Source organism: Mastacembelus armatus, chromosome 20 (assembly GCF_900324485.2).
Source record: "Mastacembelus armatus chromosome 20, fMasArm1.2, whole genome shotgun sequence".
NCBI lineage: Eukaryota > Metazoa > Chordata > Actinopteri > Synbranchiformes > Mastacembelidae > Mastacembelus > Mastacembelus armatus.
This window is the reverse complement of record NC_046652.1, coordinates 11,033,451-11,052,667: the sequence shown is the minus strand read 5'-3', so window position 1 is coordinate 11,052,667 and position 19,217 is coordinate 11,033,451. Positions and strand designations below refer to the sequence as shown.

At 39.3% G+C, this 19,217-nt stretch overlaps 1 protein-coding gene across 4 annotated transcripts in view; it reads left to right on the top strand.

Moving 5' to 3' along the window:
• The window catches only part of asap1b (ArfGAP with SH3 domain, ankyrin repeat and PH domain 1b), a 55,962-nt gene that overhangs the window by 1,452 nt on the left and 35,293 nt on the right, over positions 1-19,217 (top strand). For all 4 annotated transcript variants that reach the window (XM_026291906.1, XM_026291905.1, XM_026291904.1 and 1 more), the window contains exons 2-3: positions 15,756-15,828; positions 18,182-18,327. In XM_026291906.1, coding sequence (XP_026147691.1) covers positions 15,756-15,828; positions 18,182-18,327 — 219 coding nt within the window. The remainder of the gene's footprint in view (positions 1-15,755; positions 15,829-18,181; positions 18,328-19,217) is intronic.

Here is a 19,217-nt window from a genome sequence, read left to right as displayed (position 1 = left end):
ATTGTGTAGGAGTGTAATCAAGGCAGGCAGGTGGGCTGAGATGTGCATGTGTGCGTGTGTGTGTGTGTGTGTGTGTGTGTGTGTGTGTGTGCGCGCGCACGTGTGTGTGTGTGTGCATTTGTTTCCCACTTCCCCACCCCCATCATCACCCTCCACTGGCATCCTTCCTGACATGAATAAATAGAGCATCAGACTGTGGGAGCCTACACCGTCACCGCTGTCTATTAATGCCAAACATGACCTTATTTCCACTTTTTATACTCATTCAGCTGCAGATGTGAGTGACCTCACGCTGACCATATTTAGTAAGATTTACATTGATTAACATTTACCCAATTATTCATTTAAATTTTTTTAAAGTAACTACACTACTGCAGATAATTTGTAAAGTTAAAAATAACATTTTTATTTAAAGAAAAATATAAAATTCTTGCAGCTACTACAGCACACAGTCTGCCTTATCCATGATTTCTAACTGCAACCCTTTATAAGTTTATTACATCATAACAATAGAAGATCTACCAAAACAGGGCAAGGGTTGTGTTTACAGAGCACACTTTGTCTGCTGACTGCAACAAGGAAAAGTCTCGCATCATGAATCACCTCTCTGGCTCCGTGCCTGGGAACCGAGAGACTGCAGCAGCACAAACGAAAAACATCTGTAAGATCGGTCTGCCATGTGCGCCGAGCTTCAATAGCTGCTCAGGAATTTTTGCATGGATCACATGACGAGGAAGACCATTATACTGCCACCAATGAAAAAGAAAGCAACATGTGCTTTAGTGACGAAGTCAAGATGCCCCTGAAACATTTTTAGTGTGGATTAGCCTGGTGGGTATCTGAAACTGGGATACCCCCATAAGGCCGCTACTTTTGTGGGATACAAGCAGCAGAGAGCCAGACTAAAGCCATGAAAAACAGTTAGACTAGAGTCTGTTATATAAAATCAGCTACCCTGTTTGTTCCCTGTCACATGTAGGAGCACACTTGCATCATACACTCAACAGAGCTTCTGCAAAGAAGTAAAATTGCCTTCAGCGTCAGTTTGCCTGAGGAGGAGTCTGTTTAAAATGTCCTGGATTTGTGCTGAGTTCTCAGTTCCTATCCTTTTTTTTTTCTTGCAGTAATTTCGTTGGTATGTTGACAAGGTAAATTATGCAAAGGTACAGCCTGAATATTTAACGCTGTAACCTGAGGGGGAGAGTTGGCCCTGAAGTCGAGTTGCCATTCTCTGCCTCTCACCACTGAGTCATCTGTAGGGCCAAAGAAAGGAAACAAAGTTGTTGTGACATGATGTTGTCTTAATTCAGTACCACAAATCAATTACTGATCAGTGCATTATGACACAAAGGTACAGCAGAGAAATATGTAAAACAATGAAGGGTAAGATGCAGAGATAAAGTTTTAAAAATAACATTCATGACTTGCAGTCTTGACTGTTTGAGACACTGGGGCAAGGGGCATTGTGTGTGGTTGGCAGATTGGAAGTCGGTTGCTGTTTTTCGGTTTTACCAGTCATTGTGGTGGGTTTTTTTTTTTTTGCATGTTCATTGAGATGCAGGAGATTATAACTGCAAGTAGGTTCATATATAGTTTGATATATTCTGGTTATTGTCAAAAATAATTATTAACACTAATATAAATTAGGTTAAAGCAATAACATCTTCGTATTTTAGACATTATTGCCCAAACTGGTGTTTTGCTCAAAGCTAAACGGCCATAGAATTACATTTAATTCATGTTCCCAACACTTTGACTAATTGTTTTGGTGATTTTGATAATGGTTATTGTTGTGAACCACTAGAAAATAACTTTTGTTTTTTTTTAGCACCAAAAATGTGCCACGAAACCTTTCTAAATAGCTCTCTAAGGCCAACACAACTGTCACAACAGCTGGTCTATTAATTGATTAGTTGATTTATTGCAATTATTTTGCTAATCTGTAATCATTGGACTTATTACTCACACAAAACTAACAATCATTCCCTGATTGTAATTGCTTCAATGTAAGAATTTGCTGTCTGGCTTTTTTTCATATAATTGTAAAGTGAATATTTTGGGGGTTTCGGACTGTTGGTTGGACAGAACCAGATATTTGAAGTTTTCATGTTAATCAAAAATAATAATAATCAGCAGAATAATTGACAATGAAAGTGCTTATTTGCAACAATCATCAACATAAGCATGTCTAAAAGTATTAACCAGATTTTCTCTAGCTCTATACAGACTGAAACAAAAATGGACAATATTGTATGTGTACTGTGTCAATAACTAGAATATTAACACGCGAACACATCGGTACATCTCTAGTTTCTTCATGTTCTTGATCAATAAACCACATCACTACCCATATTTTTCTTCCTAAGACGAAACAAGAGCAAACACTAAAACTTGACTAACTACACAGCAGAATGTTTTTTTTTTTTGTTCAGTTCAGCTGAGAATAGAACATCTGACATTTTCTTATATGAATAAAGTCACACGCCAACTCGCTTTCTCAGATTTTCTCTGCTGTAAGTCGATATTAGCAGCAGGCCCTTAATATTACCCCGTGGGGCATGTATTGTCTCTCCGGCTCTACCTCTCCAATGGTACTTTGCGTCACTGGGTTTGCTTTCTACACCACACAGAGGCATAACAGCAATACAAGGGAAACCCTCACTGCACTGGCATTCCTTTGAGCATGCCTCTCACACCACATCACATGGGCTGGATGAGAAAAATGTTGACTTTTCACAGTCAATCTATTCAAGCCTGGCTGGGCTTCACCTAATAGGCAGAGGTCCTTTATGTTTTTTACTCTTATATAACAGTCCTTTCAGTCCTAGCATCTTTAGCCTGAGACACTTTAGAGGGTTTGATGCTGCCATGTATTGAAAAAAATATCTCAGTGGGGAGTTTTATTCCAAGCCACTGCAGATTTATATTATATTGAGAACCATTGCCTGAAGTTGTAATTCTTAATCTAGTTTGTAAGCCATAAAATTTTCGCAAGGAACATTTCTGCCATTCTTTTCATATGAATTGTTGTCCTTGTTTTGGAGAAGACCTTTTCTTTAAAGCATCCTTTGGAGATTTTGGCCATTTGTGAAGCTGTTGAGAAATGTTGTGATGAACAGGTCATTGTGTGTATCTCATGTTCTTCTGTCCTGTGTGGGTGTGGGTGGTGGTAATGCACAATAAAAGGAATCAAAACACCGTAAAAAGGAAGGTATCTGCTTCATTTCTTCTTGTAAGCAGTGTAGGTATTAAAACACAAAATGTGTCCTTTATCAAAATGAATTATATAGTGTGCAGAAGTGTACATGTTTCAGGAGTGCGGGTGAATACCCATATTCACGTTAGGGTGTGTGATGTTTGAGGTTGGATACGATGGTACAGCAAAAACCAAGACAGGAGTGATTCTGCACAAGAACAATGTTAGTGTACAGTAAAATACCCATAAGGCACCATTAGATATCTGTCATATGATTTTTGAGCCACAGAAGAGTTGTTTTTCTATGTCCCTGAGTTTGGAAGTAGAGCGAAGAGTAAAGCAAACCATTTTGTTAATTATCATAGCTTCAAGTTGTTTGTCTGAAAAGTGCCGAAGGCCACAGCCTTGATGAGATGTTGTCATGTGAGGCTCCATAACATCCCGTTAACATTCAGCCCACCAACAGAGAGTGAGTTTTAACACTGTCGACACACTAAACACAAAAACTCTTTCTTTCTGCTCATGTATTTGGTTATTTAGGATTAGATGGTGAATTTGACATTCTCAAATTAGAAACTATGTGAAAGTCATACTACCAGGGCTTTTGATACATAAATGTCATGTTTGTTTGTCACAGCTGAATGTTTTTCCTGTTGGTGACTTTTTTTCTGTTATTTACTTAACAGAAAATATGTTCGTGCCTGTTCCTCTATGTTAGTTAAGAGCGGAGTAAAAAGATTAAAAATACTATATTCTGTTGTATTAAAAGTAAGAATTTATTATTATTATTATTTAGTTCACATAGTGTAGATTCATAGACTGGTTTATTCTTTTGCCTGACAAAAATATTTTAGTTATTTATATTCTGTTTTATTAAAAGTAAGAATTTATTATCATTATGATGATTATTATTATTATTATTATTATAGACTGGTTTAGACTGGTATTGGTTAGGCTTGTTGTCTTGTACCACCACCAGAAAAGATGAAAAAACGATGAATAATTCAAAGGGCGAGAAGTTTTAATCAAGCTTGGCTTTACATAACAAAACAGAGTGCTGGCTATTTAAGGCTCTATTCTGCAGCATTTGCAATCGAAGAGCTGTGTCGGATTTAATTATTCATGAAGTTATGGCTTTTTATTCATCATTCGTCTTTTGTGTTACCAAACCCAGTGAATCATGTGGAGAGCTTTTTTTTTTTTTTTCCCTTGGCGCCCTTACCCACATGACATCTTGTTCCACTTAAACTACACTGTAAAAAAGATTTTAAGTGGTCATTTCCAAAATGCTCAATCCAAATTTTGACAGTTTCAAGTGCTAAGTAAACAGAACCGTGGTATTTCGTCACTGCACATACCAGACATACATAGGAGTGTAACAATGGCACCATGTTTTCTTGCTTGATGAATCTGATGTTTTTTGGCCTAAGAATTCGATATCATAGACATGTTTTTCAATCCGTGCCACCTGGGCTAATGCTTCATTCAGCCATGGTCTTACGATGGAAAGATCAGGAAATTTCCCTATTCTGCCATGGAAGTGTTGTTATTATTATTTTATATTGGTTACCCCCATTGCTATACTTGTAGTCACACCACATAAATGTAAATTAATCCCAAATTAATTGTCATTATTATGTTTCTAGATTGTTAGTAGTTTACTAACAAGTGATACCACATCCAGTTCCTTGTTACTGAGCACATTTGGTTCTATTGGTGATATCAAATTAGATTTTAGATGAAGCTGTCTGCTGCCATAAGGGTGACAATTCTGTATTTATTGGGAGATAGAGTGGATCTCACCCTTGGACACAATATGTTTCCCACTCAGTCTTTTCCACTACAGTCTGTACAGTCTGTCACAGATGTGCTGTAAGTGACTGTTACAGTAAACACTAAACTGGTTTGTTTGTTTGTTTAATTTTACATGTAATTTATGCAATTTACATGCATCTTATGTCAAGTCTTATGTCAAATGTACAGTTAGTTTTATTTACATACATTTACCAGTAGTTTCTAGGTATTGTGAGCTAAACCTAATGCAGAGAGAAGGTCAGAGGGGGCTGTTGCTTTAAATATCCCCCAACAAATACTAACAGACCTCCAAGCCATTTTCTAATTTGTTCCCTGTCGCCCACAGCAGGAGGTGAGACTGTGTTGTGTTGCTTGTTTGTTGGCTTGTTTGGTTGTGTGTGTGAAATCTGATAATCAGTCTGTGGGCCACAGCTGCTGGCCTACCTTCCTGCCACAGCTGCATTGCGTATATCTAGGGCTATTGGCCGACAGCGGATTAGCCCCAGGCCAGACTCTCCTGCGGCACTCTGATCCCACTGCTTTTCCCCAGATTTAGGTGAGGAAGAGCGGGTCAGTGTTCACATCTATCTGCTGCTTTCCTCACAAGGATACACCGTGTTAAAGTCTTTCTCCAACCAACAGCCGTCTCACAGCATACCCCTGATAAACCAGGATACATGACTCTTTTGGGCGTCTAGAAATTCTTGAGAAATTGTCTTTTATATCAACTTTCAAATAAAGGTTACAGACCTGGTTCAGAGTTATTAGCATTCTACTTTTTACTGATAAAAACATTTAAAAATAATATATAAAGCATCATAGGTCAGTTTTAAGAAGATCACGTTGTGTAGAAACCACACCAAAAACGACAATGTGGGCTAATGCAAATCTGTTTCTGAATAAGTGCACAGTGATATGAACAATTGTTTTGTTAGAGATTCTGTTTAATACCATAGAAGACAAAGGAAACCAATGCTCAGTTTGAGATGTAGCCAGAGAATTAGAGTATTTTATCTCATAAAAGGATTTAAAATGGATGGTAAAATGGTATCAGTTGTTGCTCATTGAATTGTGTGTTTTTTTTTTTTTTTTCCATACTAAATTAATATGGTGAATATGATACACATTCATGCTTGGCAGTGCAGTGGTTAGCACTTTAACCTCACAGCAAAAAGTCTTCGGATTTAAACCCGAAGCTGACCCTGGGGTCTTTCTGTGCTCATGAATGTGAGTGTTTGTCTCTGTGTCAGCTCTGTGATAGACTGGCGATCTGCACAAGGTGTACCTCGCCTCTCGCTCAGTATCAGCTGGGATACGGTCCGGTCTCCCCACGTCCCTGGATGTGCCAGGATAAGTGGTAGATAATGGATGATAAACATTCAGTTTGCTAAACATGATTGTTAATGTGAGAGTGTTAGCATGCCGACATTAGCATAAAGGTTGATGCATCACTGGCATGATTGATGGTTTGGACTCTAGTCTTTAGTTAATCCAAGGATTGTCTTTGTTGACCTCTGATCATCTTTTGTGGCTGTTTTTTTTCTTTTTTTCTTCTTCTTCTATGATTATAGCAGTACAGCAGTAACATTATTGTCCTCCAGGACTGTGCTGTCCTGTGACGGCTGACTGTCTTGTTGTGTCTTGAGGGGTAAACACCGCATCTGTGTCTGGGAGATTTGATGATGTTTGGCCCTAGACTGTGTCTGTCTATTTGTGTGTGTGTGTGTGTGTGTGTGTGTGTGTGTGTGTGCTGCTGAACAACCAACCCATCCTCGCATTGTCCAATTGGAGTACTGCTTTTCCCAGAACAGACAAATGCCTGGTGAAATAATTCTCCGGCACAGCCCCTCAAAGCAAGTTGATTACACCTTTTCTTGGTGTGTTCAATGTCAGTGAAAAGCTGAGTCTGGAAAACAGCAGTCTTTAATGCTACTAAGACATTCTGTGGGATGTGACAATAAAAATACTTATTTCTGTTCCACTTTGTATCCAGCTGCTCAAGTGTCTGGACATCCTAATGGCTTGTTGGAGTGGATACACTTGTGGTTTAGAATAGCTGGTCTCTCACCCAGCAAAGTCCCATAAAGTGTGAAATTCAAGACTTGTCTGCAGAAAAACTTCAAGGAATGCTGTAAAGCGCTCTGCAGAGACCTTGCCTGTGATTTTGACCAAGGACCCATGGCTGAGCTGTATGCAAGAGCGTTCCTCTGAAGCTAGAAAAATAACACTTATGGGTTTGCATGTTTATCAAGATGGCACATTGTGTGGCAGCATCCACTAAAGATTTACATCGTGTGTGGCAGGATTATAGTAAACAGCGGGTATATCACCGTATCGATGATAAGCAGAAGATTAGCAGTAAAGGCTTAGCATTTCATTTTAGTTTTTTTGTTCATTGACCTGCAGATCACAGTTTTTTGTTTTTTTTTTACAACAATTTTGGTCTTTTGCAGTTTGTCCTGTGTTGCAAACGATCAATACTGAACACTCAAAGTATTTAATGTGGTTTAAACAGATTTTCTCTCATTGTTTCACATGTATTGGCAGACCAGATGAATTCAGTAATAATTATAAATAACACTATTTTCCTTCATCTCTAAAATTCCCCAAAGCACAAGCTGAAATATTTGAATGTCCTGTTTTGTCTGACACATAATCCCAAACGCAAATTAGTTTAATATGAGACTGTCATCAAATTTTCACAACTGAACCTGTGAATTTTTGGGATTTTAGCTTCGCTTCTATTGATCAGCTACCAAAATAGTTACAGATTGATTTTCTCTCATTTATGCAACATTATGCAACTCTTATTGAGTCACCCATTTGTCTGGGAAATATAAAAGTTTAAATTCATTGATAAAGTGCAGGTGAGGTCGAGAAGTAAAAAAAAAATGGGGATGTTGTGAGTGGCATCTATTATTAAAAACAGTGTATTCATTGTCAAGTTGATAGACCCAAAGGTAACTATGTTTAGAATTTGTTGATCATTTTCAGTCAACATTTCTTACTTCAGTCTTTAATAGTGAGGGTTCTCTGCATTCTTGTTGCATTATGTGATAATCTGAAAATAACTTGGTTTGGACTGTCATTTCACACACCAAATGTATAATAATTGAGACAGTAATGTTGAGTTTAATCAAACATTGCAATAGCCTGCGACAGACTGGTGACCTGTCTAGGGTGTACCCCTGCCTTCCACCCGAGAGAGAGCTGGGATAGGCTCCAGCGGATCCCCGTGACCCTGAACAGGAAAAGCGGGTATAGAAGATGGATGGATGGATGGATTGCAATAGCCTTGAAGAGAAAGTGGTTTTGTCAAGTTTAAGATTTTTTGCCTACAACCTCTCTGCTCCTCTGCTGATTGTTTTCTCACTGATAGAAGATGGTTGCTATTATATTATAATCATCAGTGGAGAGTTCCTTGCACAGTTTTCCTAATAATGGCTGTTAAAAGCAGCACCTCAGAATAACAGTAATAACAGCTGCTTCACATGAATCGTAGTTTCCTGACTGGTTAACATAATACACATGAAGGTATGTGGTTTGATGGATCTTAGGTGAGAATAGTCAAATGCAGCAGTGTGTAGGTGTCATTGTGTGAGAGCAAGCATTGCATAGGAGCCACCAAATGATGTGTGAATATACCACAGCTGCTTCGCTTTTTTTTCTGACTGCATACCGTCAGTTCCTGCACTGACCGTCTGGAGATAGATTCAAATAGTCGTCATCATCCTCACAGAAAGTTAGCATTACAAACCATGTGGACTCATCACAGAAAAGCACAGCCAAGCAGTTCACCTTTATCTCTCGGAGGGCAGAGCAGGATGCTTGTAGCAGCAATACATAATGGAGACATGTACTGACTTGTATTGACTTCTATTAATGGCCAACAAGATTAGTGAGCCAAGATTTGTATGATTATGATTGTATATTGTATATGATTCTATACAAGCTGAATAGAGCAGATATCCAACGTCAGCTGGCAGTGAAAACTGCATAATGGAGCAGGCTTGTAGTTTTAGCACATGAACAACATATTCAGTTGATTTCCGTATGAAATGAAGTGTCAGACTGGTGACTTGTCCAGGGTGTACCCCTCCCTTTCACCCATAGGCTCCAGCAGATCACTGTGACCCTAAATAGCAATAAACGGGTATAGATAATGGATGGATGAAGTGTCAGATGTTTTTCTTGAGAGTGCTGATTCAACAACATTCAGGCGCTGCTGTGTTTTTTTTTTTTTTGGTTACAGTGACACAATTGTCACATGGCAGTCCAATTGAAAGCAGGCTTCAGGCTAATGGTGAACATGATGGAACCACGTTATGTTATTCCCACTCACAAATGCATAAGGGACATTGTGTTTATGTTAACATAGTGGGACATTTTGTTATATTTAGTCAAAGGAATATATTTTTTTTTTCCCTTTTCTTGCTGATGAAGAAAAGGTGAGAACAGTCAAATGCAGCAGTGTGTAGGTGTCATTGTGTCATGGGTGTCTGTGTCTGATGCCACTTTCATGTCACATGGTAAATAATGATGTTACCACAAGCAGCTGCTTAATTTTGCTCAGTATGAGGACTGGAAACTGGGGGAAACTGTTACCCTGGCTCTTTCTAAATGTGTCAAAATCCACCGACCAGGGCATCTAAACCTCACTAAAACACTTAGTATCTCATTTCTTTAATCAGTACATAAACAAAAATGTAAAAACATCAGCTCACAGCTTTACAAGGGGTTGTGTGCTGGACTGTTTTTGGCAACTAATTCCCTGGAGTTGCTGCTGTTTTCTGGCAACTGGTCCTGGCGAACTGGCATATTTCCCAAAATGTTGAACTTTTGCATTTATTATTTGAGCAATGCTTTTATTCAAATATCGTCTATTCTCATGTGATTATCAAGATGAAGTCTTTGTTGTTTCCTCAATGGCATACCTCATATCACAAAATAATGCCCAGGCCTAAAACAATAAGCAGATGTGAGTGCTATGAAAAAGATGGCACCTTTTTTTAAAAAAAAAAAAAAACAAAAAAAAAAACAAGTATTTGTTTGGCAGCTAGCTGAAAACAATCTTGCTTTTATTTTATTTTTAGCTTTACTGGGTAATTGCTATCTCTGAATTTGTACTTTCCGAACACCAAGGAAGTGCCTACAAAGCATTTTTTCACTGGAAAGTAGAGTATTAAAAAGAGTAGATGTAAATATTGCAACACTGATAAACTGGGAAACCATCCTGCATCATGGATTAAAACTTAAAACTGTGAGGCAGGTTAGTTTATGAACACAAGCATGATGTGAAAGGCTATTGATCAAGACAGCTGGGAACCCCCCTGTAGAAATAGTGTGGTCATTTTGAGTATTAGGAGGTGGGTACAGGTTACGGCACCTTTAAACCCCTTCAGTTTCTCTTAGCTATTTGGGTACAGTTCAGAAAAAACAGCTGTTTCATTTGGGATCTTCTAAACTATGAAATTCTCCTTAATTGTTGTAATTTCAGTTGCAATGCCAGATGCACTACATTAGTCATGTGATTGTCCAGGTGCACCTTGTAATCAAAACCACTGGCAGCTGATCACTCCTTCAGTACCATATGTGTGTGAGAAACGGGCTATTCGACCTCAGCTGCTTCTGGAAATGTTACATCCTCTCATTTTTCTCATTCCACTTGGAGAGCAGAAGGCCTCTCGGGCTGCAGGCCCAGAGAAAGGGATGTGCATTTGTTTCCTGCCAATGAAAATGGTTCCCCACCCTTCCTGCTTTAGTCATGCCACACAGACTCGACAGACAGGCAAAATGACTTGACTGTCCTTTCTGTTACTTCTTCATTTTGACAGAACAGGCATCGCTATCTTTATTGCTGAGTTTCATAAATGTGTAATAGTAACATGTGATTAATACTAATACATATCTATATTAGTAATATCTAGATTTGCTTTGTTTTATTTGCATTTGTAGGGAGCTTTTGTGCAATTATACACCATATAAAAATAAGAATCCATTAGTAGACAACAAACCAGAAATAAAATAAAAAATGATAATCCGGCCTTTCTCTCTAAAAATGCCAATGCACATGTTTTTAACACTGTTTGTTGGTTCTGAGGAAGTCCTTTAATAATTGTGACCCTTCATGTTTTCTTCTTCTAGGAAATAGTTAGCATATTAGCAATTCGGAGAATTTCGGTGTCCAAACTCCGCTGGGTGAAGAGTAAAATCTGCCACAGTGGTACAGCTGAGTCCCAGAGAGCTGCTGACAAACAGAGAGTGGGCCCGTTAGCCAGAGCAGCTTCCCGACAATCTCCATGGTGAAGAATGTTGAGCGGACACATGAGATGACTAGATCGCATCTCCTTGGTAACTACATAGTGGTCCGCCGGTATGATGCCAAACACTAGGTTGCAGGAGAAAAGAAGCTGGGAAGGATGAGTTTAGAGAGGAAATGAGAAAGACAACATGCCATGAAAGTGACAGAGCAGGAATCTAAAGACTGTATCAGCTAATCAAGAAAAATGCTTCCCAGACAGCCAGAAACCATGTTATTCTTCAGCTGTCTGCAGACAGCAGTTGGTGTCATTAGACAGAGGTCTGCCGGCACGGGACAGGACACTGTCAAGCATGACTGCTTCCTGCTTCCTGTCAAAGGACGGCTGCAGGGGAAACGGCAGGACTGCTGAGGGAGGATAAGGCCTCAGGCAGGAAGCGTGAAGCTGAGACAGCAACCAGTCAGTCATGCCCAGTCACTTCAGCCACCAATTTCCCCCCAAGGGTTCTGGTTGTTTGGGAACAAGGAAATCTGCCCCAGCCCTACATTAACCCCTTTGGTCACATGGGTCACACTTGAAAGGACTTTAGGTTTGATGTGGGGTTATTTTTGCTTAACAATTTCACTGAGATCAGGTTTGTCAGTTTTTTTTTTGATACCAATAAATCCAGAATCAATAGTATTGATACAGATATATACTTTTATTAAAAATGGCTAATGTAATAGCTACATTTTTTTAGCAAACATACACCTGCATCAGTTTTAATAATCAGTTAATTATATGAGTCATTTTGCAAAAAGTGCAACATAAATATGCATCAATTAGTTTATTTTTTTAATCAACAGGTGACAAAAAAGTGATAAAGTGAATGATTTACTCAACAAAAATGCAACAAGCTTGCTGATTTCACTTTTTCACTAACATTTAATAGACAAAACACATTTAATCCAAACCTATCTAAATCTAATCCAATCTAAACCTCTTCATATGAATTCAAAATGTGTGGCCAGCACGTTTCTCCCTCTCGGTCACTCAGCCCTTGACCTCCTTGGCTCTGTCTCTGACACACTGCTGCTTAAAAGCATTGTGACACTGACATGTTGATGTTCAGAGCACAAATGGGTCTTTAAGATAGATATTTCAGGATGATATAGCACATGGTCTTGAAATACACGTTATAATATGCTCCACTTCTCAGCTGCACTGAATAAATCACACATCACTTGCTGTTTGGTCAGAGAGGAAAGCAACCACAGATGTTTTGGCATTGTCACAACTGTTAATCGCCATGGGTTGAATGGGAACTTGCCATTGGTTGCTGGAAGATAAAAACAATCCTTTGACTATATTCAATAGTTGTCGTCTTTTTGGAGAGCAGCATTTGGACACATTCTTGCCCGTTGCCAAGGATTTGCAAAGACCTTTTGCCAAGAAAAAGCTATTTCAATTATAGTTTTTCCTTGAAAAGCTGGGAGAAAACAGCTTTAACAAAGCGTCACTCTAAGTTACATCATTAACGATTCAAATTATGCTGGAAAAGGAAAAGATATTTATCGCTTCTCCTCTGTATTGATGTGGTGTTGAATGAATGTGCTCAGTTTTGTCATTGACAATAAACAGCACTTACTAAATAAGATTTCTCTGAATTCGTAATATATGAGCATGCAGTAAAGTAACCAAAATCTACAACAAAACAACAGCTATATCATATAAAGCTTGTTCATGTTAACACTGAATATTTCATTAAGAGCACAGACAAAGTGGATTATGGTGACCATATAATCTGTGCCAGCTGCTCTCAACATGAGCACCACAAAGGTCAATCTGCCTGCTCAAGCTCTGTTTGTTCTCGTCATCAGTGCACAACACTTGAACCTGCAAATAGTCTGTGTTGAAATGCAGAGGGAAGGGTTTCTGCATTTTCAATGTAGTTTCCCCAACAGTGCCAGGCACTTCGGTCAGCGGTTGGAAGAGAGAAGGAAGTTCTTTGAGAGGAAGAGGAGGAAGAGGAGTTCCAAATAAGAGTGAAAGAAAAGCTGACAAATACCTGCCAGTGCTAAACTAGACATCACACAGGAAATACTGGCCAAAAATATAGTTTTGCTATGAAGTTTTCATTTCGGGCCAATGGTGAACCCACAGACACAGGGCTCGATAATGAGGCCGTGTAGGGGATCAGAGGGTTTAAGAGGCCCAAGTCAATTATAGCAGCAAAATGCTGCTGCCACAAATGACGAAGATCCATGTAAAACTGTCCAGGAGAGGCCAAGGTTTATTTAATTATGTTGTGAAATTAAATTTTTCCACTGTTGTGTGTTTCCCTCTGCTCTTAACTGGCTGACCTTGTTGTAATGGCACTTTTGCTGGAATTTATCATCTATGAGCTAATATGGCAGCGTTATAGTTTCATTCCTTGTGGTTAAAATGGGCTGGGCAGGAAATGTCACAATAGATTACTATGAAAAGCAGCAAAACTGACTCATATTTTAGATCATTTAGCCGAAACAAGTAATGTGAATGGGCGTTTATGTTGTGTCCAGATTTACCAAGTTAAATGAGTCTCCCAATGATCTCAGCTTTTCCTATAGTGGGCAGATGGTGTTTAGTGTAACAGGTGATTTTTATACTGCTGCTATTCTGTGTACAGAGGAACGTCTCCAGGTTCTCTAGCTCACAAATGAAACAAATGCTTGACCTTAGTGTCGTTGTAACTGCACTCATAATGCATGAAACCAAACAGGGAGTCCTGCAATAAACTTCTATATTCTGCCAACAAATAAACATCTTCATTTCTTTCTATTACGATGTGAAAACATGGGTATTGTGTTTTGTATTAGTAGGATCGTGGTATTGATCCGTAGTCACTGTTTTTATTGGGTTTGGGGTCATTGCGGTTGCAGTTTTACATTCCCAGTTGGCTCCAGAATCATTTCATTCACACTCACTGGGTGTAAATATTGTTCAGACAACCAGATAATTAATGAATTAATTGAAGGTTTTAGAGACAATCTGTCATGTCTTTTACTGTTTATGAAAAACTATGTCCAACATTCACATTCTGCACTCCAGTGAGACTTTGTTGTTGTTCCTAGCATGTGGTTTTACTTTAAAACCAGATAATAAATATAAAAGCATGCCATTACTCAGCTAGTGACTCAGTCTTTCACATGGCGTAAACAATTTCAGTTGCTTAGGAGCTTTTTAAACAGTGTTTAAAGAAAGTTTAAATATGCTGATTGCAAGAATATAGGTTACTATTCCCCTGTACTATAATAAGTCATAATCCTTTTTTAATGAAAGTTTTACTTATAATCGATAATGAAGTGTCAATGCGGTAAGAACAGAAACATGGTAGAAATTACCAGAACTCAACCTGAAAAGTTAAAGTCAAGGCTGTGAAGTTGTAAAACAAATACAGTGTTAGAGAGAAGAGGGTTGTGCAGGGAATAAAATAGTAAAAAAGGAGATGATTATAATAGATGTGGATAAATAAAGGGCAAGGGTATAAAATCCATAATAATAAAGTTAGAGTTAAACGGTTTGTAAGATATAGCATTTCACTTTGTTTATGATATCAACAAACATCCCAAATACAATTTGCTTTCATTAAGATTTAATCTAAACACAAATCAACCAGCAGCATCCAGGTTTACAGCATGGTAGGCACATTCAGCAGTTTAACTTTCAACAACTGAAGTAAGTCCTCGTTGTGTGAAACAGTTTTTTGGGGGTTGATGTCTAAATAAGGCTCACGGTGGCTTTGTGGGACTTTCTCTTAACATAGATATTCACCATCAGTAAATGAGTAACCACTATGGTAAATGGATGCACAGAACACTTTTCCACACACTCAAGTGCTTTGCATTATTTTGCCCAATCACCCATAACCACATTCATACACAGATGTAAGAGCCACCAGGACCACTCAACCAGGGGTTGAGTGTCTTGTCTAAGAACACTTTGACATGTGGGCTAGAAAAGCCAGGGGTTGAACCAGTACTCTACCTCCGGAGCTGCAACCACAGTTATATTGGTTATTATTTTAACTCCCTGGTGCTTTGGTTAGTTGAACTCAATAATAATCTCTGAATCTCTGAAATTGTGGAGTTAGAGAACAGACAGTGAGACTGAAAATTATTGGTCAACGGCAGTTTTTTTTTTTTTTTCGGCAAAGTTTCATTGTAAATAATTATAATGATAAATGCCCTGTGATAAATGGATATACTGCCTATTTACTTTCCTCTATTCATTGCCTATTTATTTAGAAAACAGGCTTTGGTCCAGCAGCCGCTAGAATGGAAATAATGATTTATGCGTGAGCACTATGTCTACATTAGCTTTGTGGAGTGTGCATGTTTTGAATTACTGAACAAATATTGTTCCCGTGTCCTAAATTCTTCAAGTTTTCTCTACCATTAAAACAGAGGTCCACATGGTCGTACTTGATCAGTAGATGAAACCATTTTAAGTGTTTTTAAAAACACGCTCTCCTTCTTTTTCCCCAGGCGCTGGACCAGGATCGAACCTCCCTGCAGAAAGTGAAGAAATCAGTGAAGGCCATCTACAGTTCAGGACAAGGTGAGCAGTGTTTCTAAATTTATCAGGCTTAAATGTGCTGTAGCTGATTGTTGGGTACATGTTCACAACTCCTTCCAACTAAGATCCCCATAGGAAAGCCCAGGATTTCTTGAATATTTTTAATCCAAATTAGAGTTGCTTTTTTCTTTTTTTTTTTTTTGTTTGAAACATTGCCTTTTGTTGCACAGATGGTGTTTTATGTGTATATGCAGACTGTCCCAGAATCCAACACCTGAGTTTGTTTTGCTTGTTGCTGTGGCATCCTTAGTAATTTTCCACTGGATACTTTTGAGAACAGCCTACTCCCTTTAAATTGACAGTTTCAGATGTTTGTGCCACAAAAAGACCTTTGTTCTCCACAGAAAATACAGTTTCCCTTATTGTCAAGAAAAACAACAGGAAATACAAATAAAAGCATGATACTCGGTGTCTGGGATGATGTATTCATGTTGGTATGCAGTGCCATTTTTACACTATAAACAGTGCTATGTGTCCTTCCCAAACAGTTCAACACACTGTGCCATGATGTGCATTTAGTAGAGACGTGAAAAGTGATGTTATTCTGCTCCAGTGATTTCCTTAATCCTTTTTTTAAAGAATCTCCTACCATCCTGCATTGTGTCTTTGGAGCCTTCTTCTCACTGACAGGGAGCATAGTCATATGACTTAATCATCTGCATTTACACACAGTTTGTCTGACTGCAGACTGATGAATGTCTAATGTCTTTGGTCCGATACCAATTCACCTCTTGCCTCCACCACTTATCCCGGGAGGAGTCCTTTGAAATTGTTTTGTAACCCTTCCAAGCTTTATGCAAATCCACAAGGTTTTTTTAGCCTCAGTCGTCTGTGACCTCTTTTCCTGAGGTGTGTCTGAGTGCTTTTATAATTCACTGTAGCTCTAATCCACACGTCTTTTTTTCATAGCTTTGATTCCAGGTTTGCTCCACTGTAACTTTTAAAATGATGTATTTAACAAGAACAGTACTCTGAAAATGAGCTCGAGTGCCTCCCATTTCTCTTGATCTTCACTGAGATGTTGCTACACCTTGATTGGAGACCACCTGTGGTGAATTAAATTGATTGGGCATGATTTGGAAAGGCACACACCTCTCTATAGAAGGCCTCACAGCTGGCAATGCATATCAGAGCAAACCAAGCCATGAGGTCAAAGGAGCTGCCTGCAGAGCTCAGAGACAGGATTGTTGATAGGTACAGAGCTGGGGAAGGCTACAAAAGATTTGTGATGCACTGAAGGTTCCCAGGAGCACAGTGGTCTCTATAATATTCAAATGGAACAGGTTTGGCACAATCATTTGACTAAGAACCCAATGGTCACTTACTGAAGCTCCAGAGATCCTGTATGGAGATGGGACCAAGTTCCAGGACAACCATCACTGCAGCCACTGATCTGGGCTTTATGGCAGACTGAATAGATGGACGTCTCTCCTCAGTGCTAAACACATTAAAGCTGCTTGGAGTTTGCAAAAAAAGCACCTGGAGGACTCTCAGACTGTGAGGAACAAGATTCTTTGGTCTGATGAAACCAAGATTAAACTGTTTGGCCTCAACTCTAAACATTATGTCTGGAGGAAACCAGTCACCTGTCATCAGCTGCTGAGTACCATCCCAACAGTGAAGCATAGTGGTGGCAGCATCAGACTGTGGGGGTGTTTTTCAGCAGAAGGGACTGAGAGACTGGTCGGGGTTGAGGGAAAGCTGAATGGAGCAAAGTGCAGAGATATGTCCTTTATAAAACTTGTTCTCCAGCGCTCAGGACCTCAGTCTGGGCCAAAGGTTCACCTTCCAACATGACAGTGACCCAAAGCACAGCCAAGACAACACAGGAGTGACTTTGGGACAACTCTGTGAATGTCCTAGAGTGGCCCAGCCAGAGCCCTGACTTAAACCCTGTCAAACATCTGTGGAGAGACCTGAAATGGCTGTGCACATAACAACATAACAAAATTGAAAAAAGTGAAGGGGGTTTGACAACAAACCCATAGAAGTACATACAATTTCACCTGATATATACATTTCAATTTAAATTGAAGAATGAGTGGCAAAGATTTCCAACCCAATCAGGCATTTGATACAGACCTTTAGTATTTGATAGTTCAGTAGAGTTCAGTGTTACAGATACTTTTCAGTACCTAAGATGCTGTGAAGTTTGAAATCCAGCCATACCATCTAAAGTCTCTCCAAAGATTTGTGTTGACCACTAATTCATTGTCTGTTTGGCTTGCGTTGTAACCAGCACAGCTGCCAGACACCCTGTCAGGATCAGTCAGAGTTCAGGGCACACTGATTGATCAGTGCTTGACCTTTTTATCCCTCTCCGATTCCAACACAGACCATGTCCAGAATGAAGAAAACTACGCCCAGGCTCTGGACAAATTTGGAAGCAACTTCATCAGTCGGGACAACCCTGATCTGGGAACAGCCTTCGTCAAGTTCTCCTCCCTCACCAAGGAGCTGTCTGCCCTACTGAAGAACCTGGTGAGTCCAACATGTCAACGCTCCAAAATCATTAAAACAGATGGTTAAGAGAGCCTGTCCTTCAGAGCACTCCTGCTTTCTGTGGGTGTTCTTGTCCTCACAAGGGCAGAAACAGGCATATTCATGACAGAAACATTATTTTCCTGTCTTTGCTTATATAAGTGGTTTAGGATTCTGGTTTAAGATTAGAATTAGGTAACATTAGATTAAATGTTAATAGGAATGTGTGGAAGTAGGTGAGCGTCTAAGAAGTGAAATAGCAGCGTTGTATCTATTTACCTAGAGCTTCCAGCTGAACAAAAGTGTCAGTCTCTGCATTTGTAAAAAAAAATTAAATAAAAATAGTGTACACCTTCAACATCATCATGGCCATCAGACAGTATAGCTGCTTGTAAATATATCTACCTCCAAGCCAGGATGTTTTTTTTTTTTTCCAGTTGATTTCCCCTGGTGTTTCTGTTGAATAATGTGTCCTGTTTGAATCCTCTCTGAGTGATTGTTGTTGGAAGAAGAGCCAGGCCCTGGTCTCTCACTCTCTTCCTGTGTGGCTCACAGTGAGATTAGACTCCATAAATACACTTGGCAGCACCAGGAACAACTCTGTGTGTGTGTGTGTGTGTGTGTGTGTGTGTGTGTGTCTGCGTGTGTGTGTCGGTGTGTGAGTGGAAACCTCACTGGATCACCCACTTGACACCACTACCTGCATATTGTGGAATCTTTCCTCACCTTATGTCTTATGGTGTCTCTCTCTTAACTCTTGCCTTTTTTAAACTTCAGTGACTTCCCCCAATGGCTGATGGTAGATTATGTGTGGGCGCTGTAAGTGATCATCAATGAATAGTGCTTGTCCTAGATGTCCAACATGTGTTATCAACATAAATATATGGATT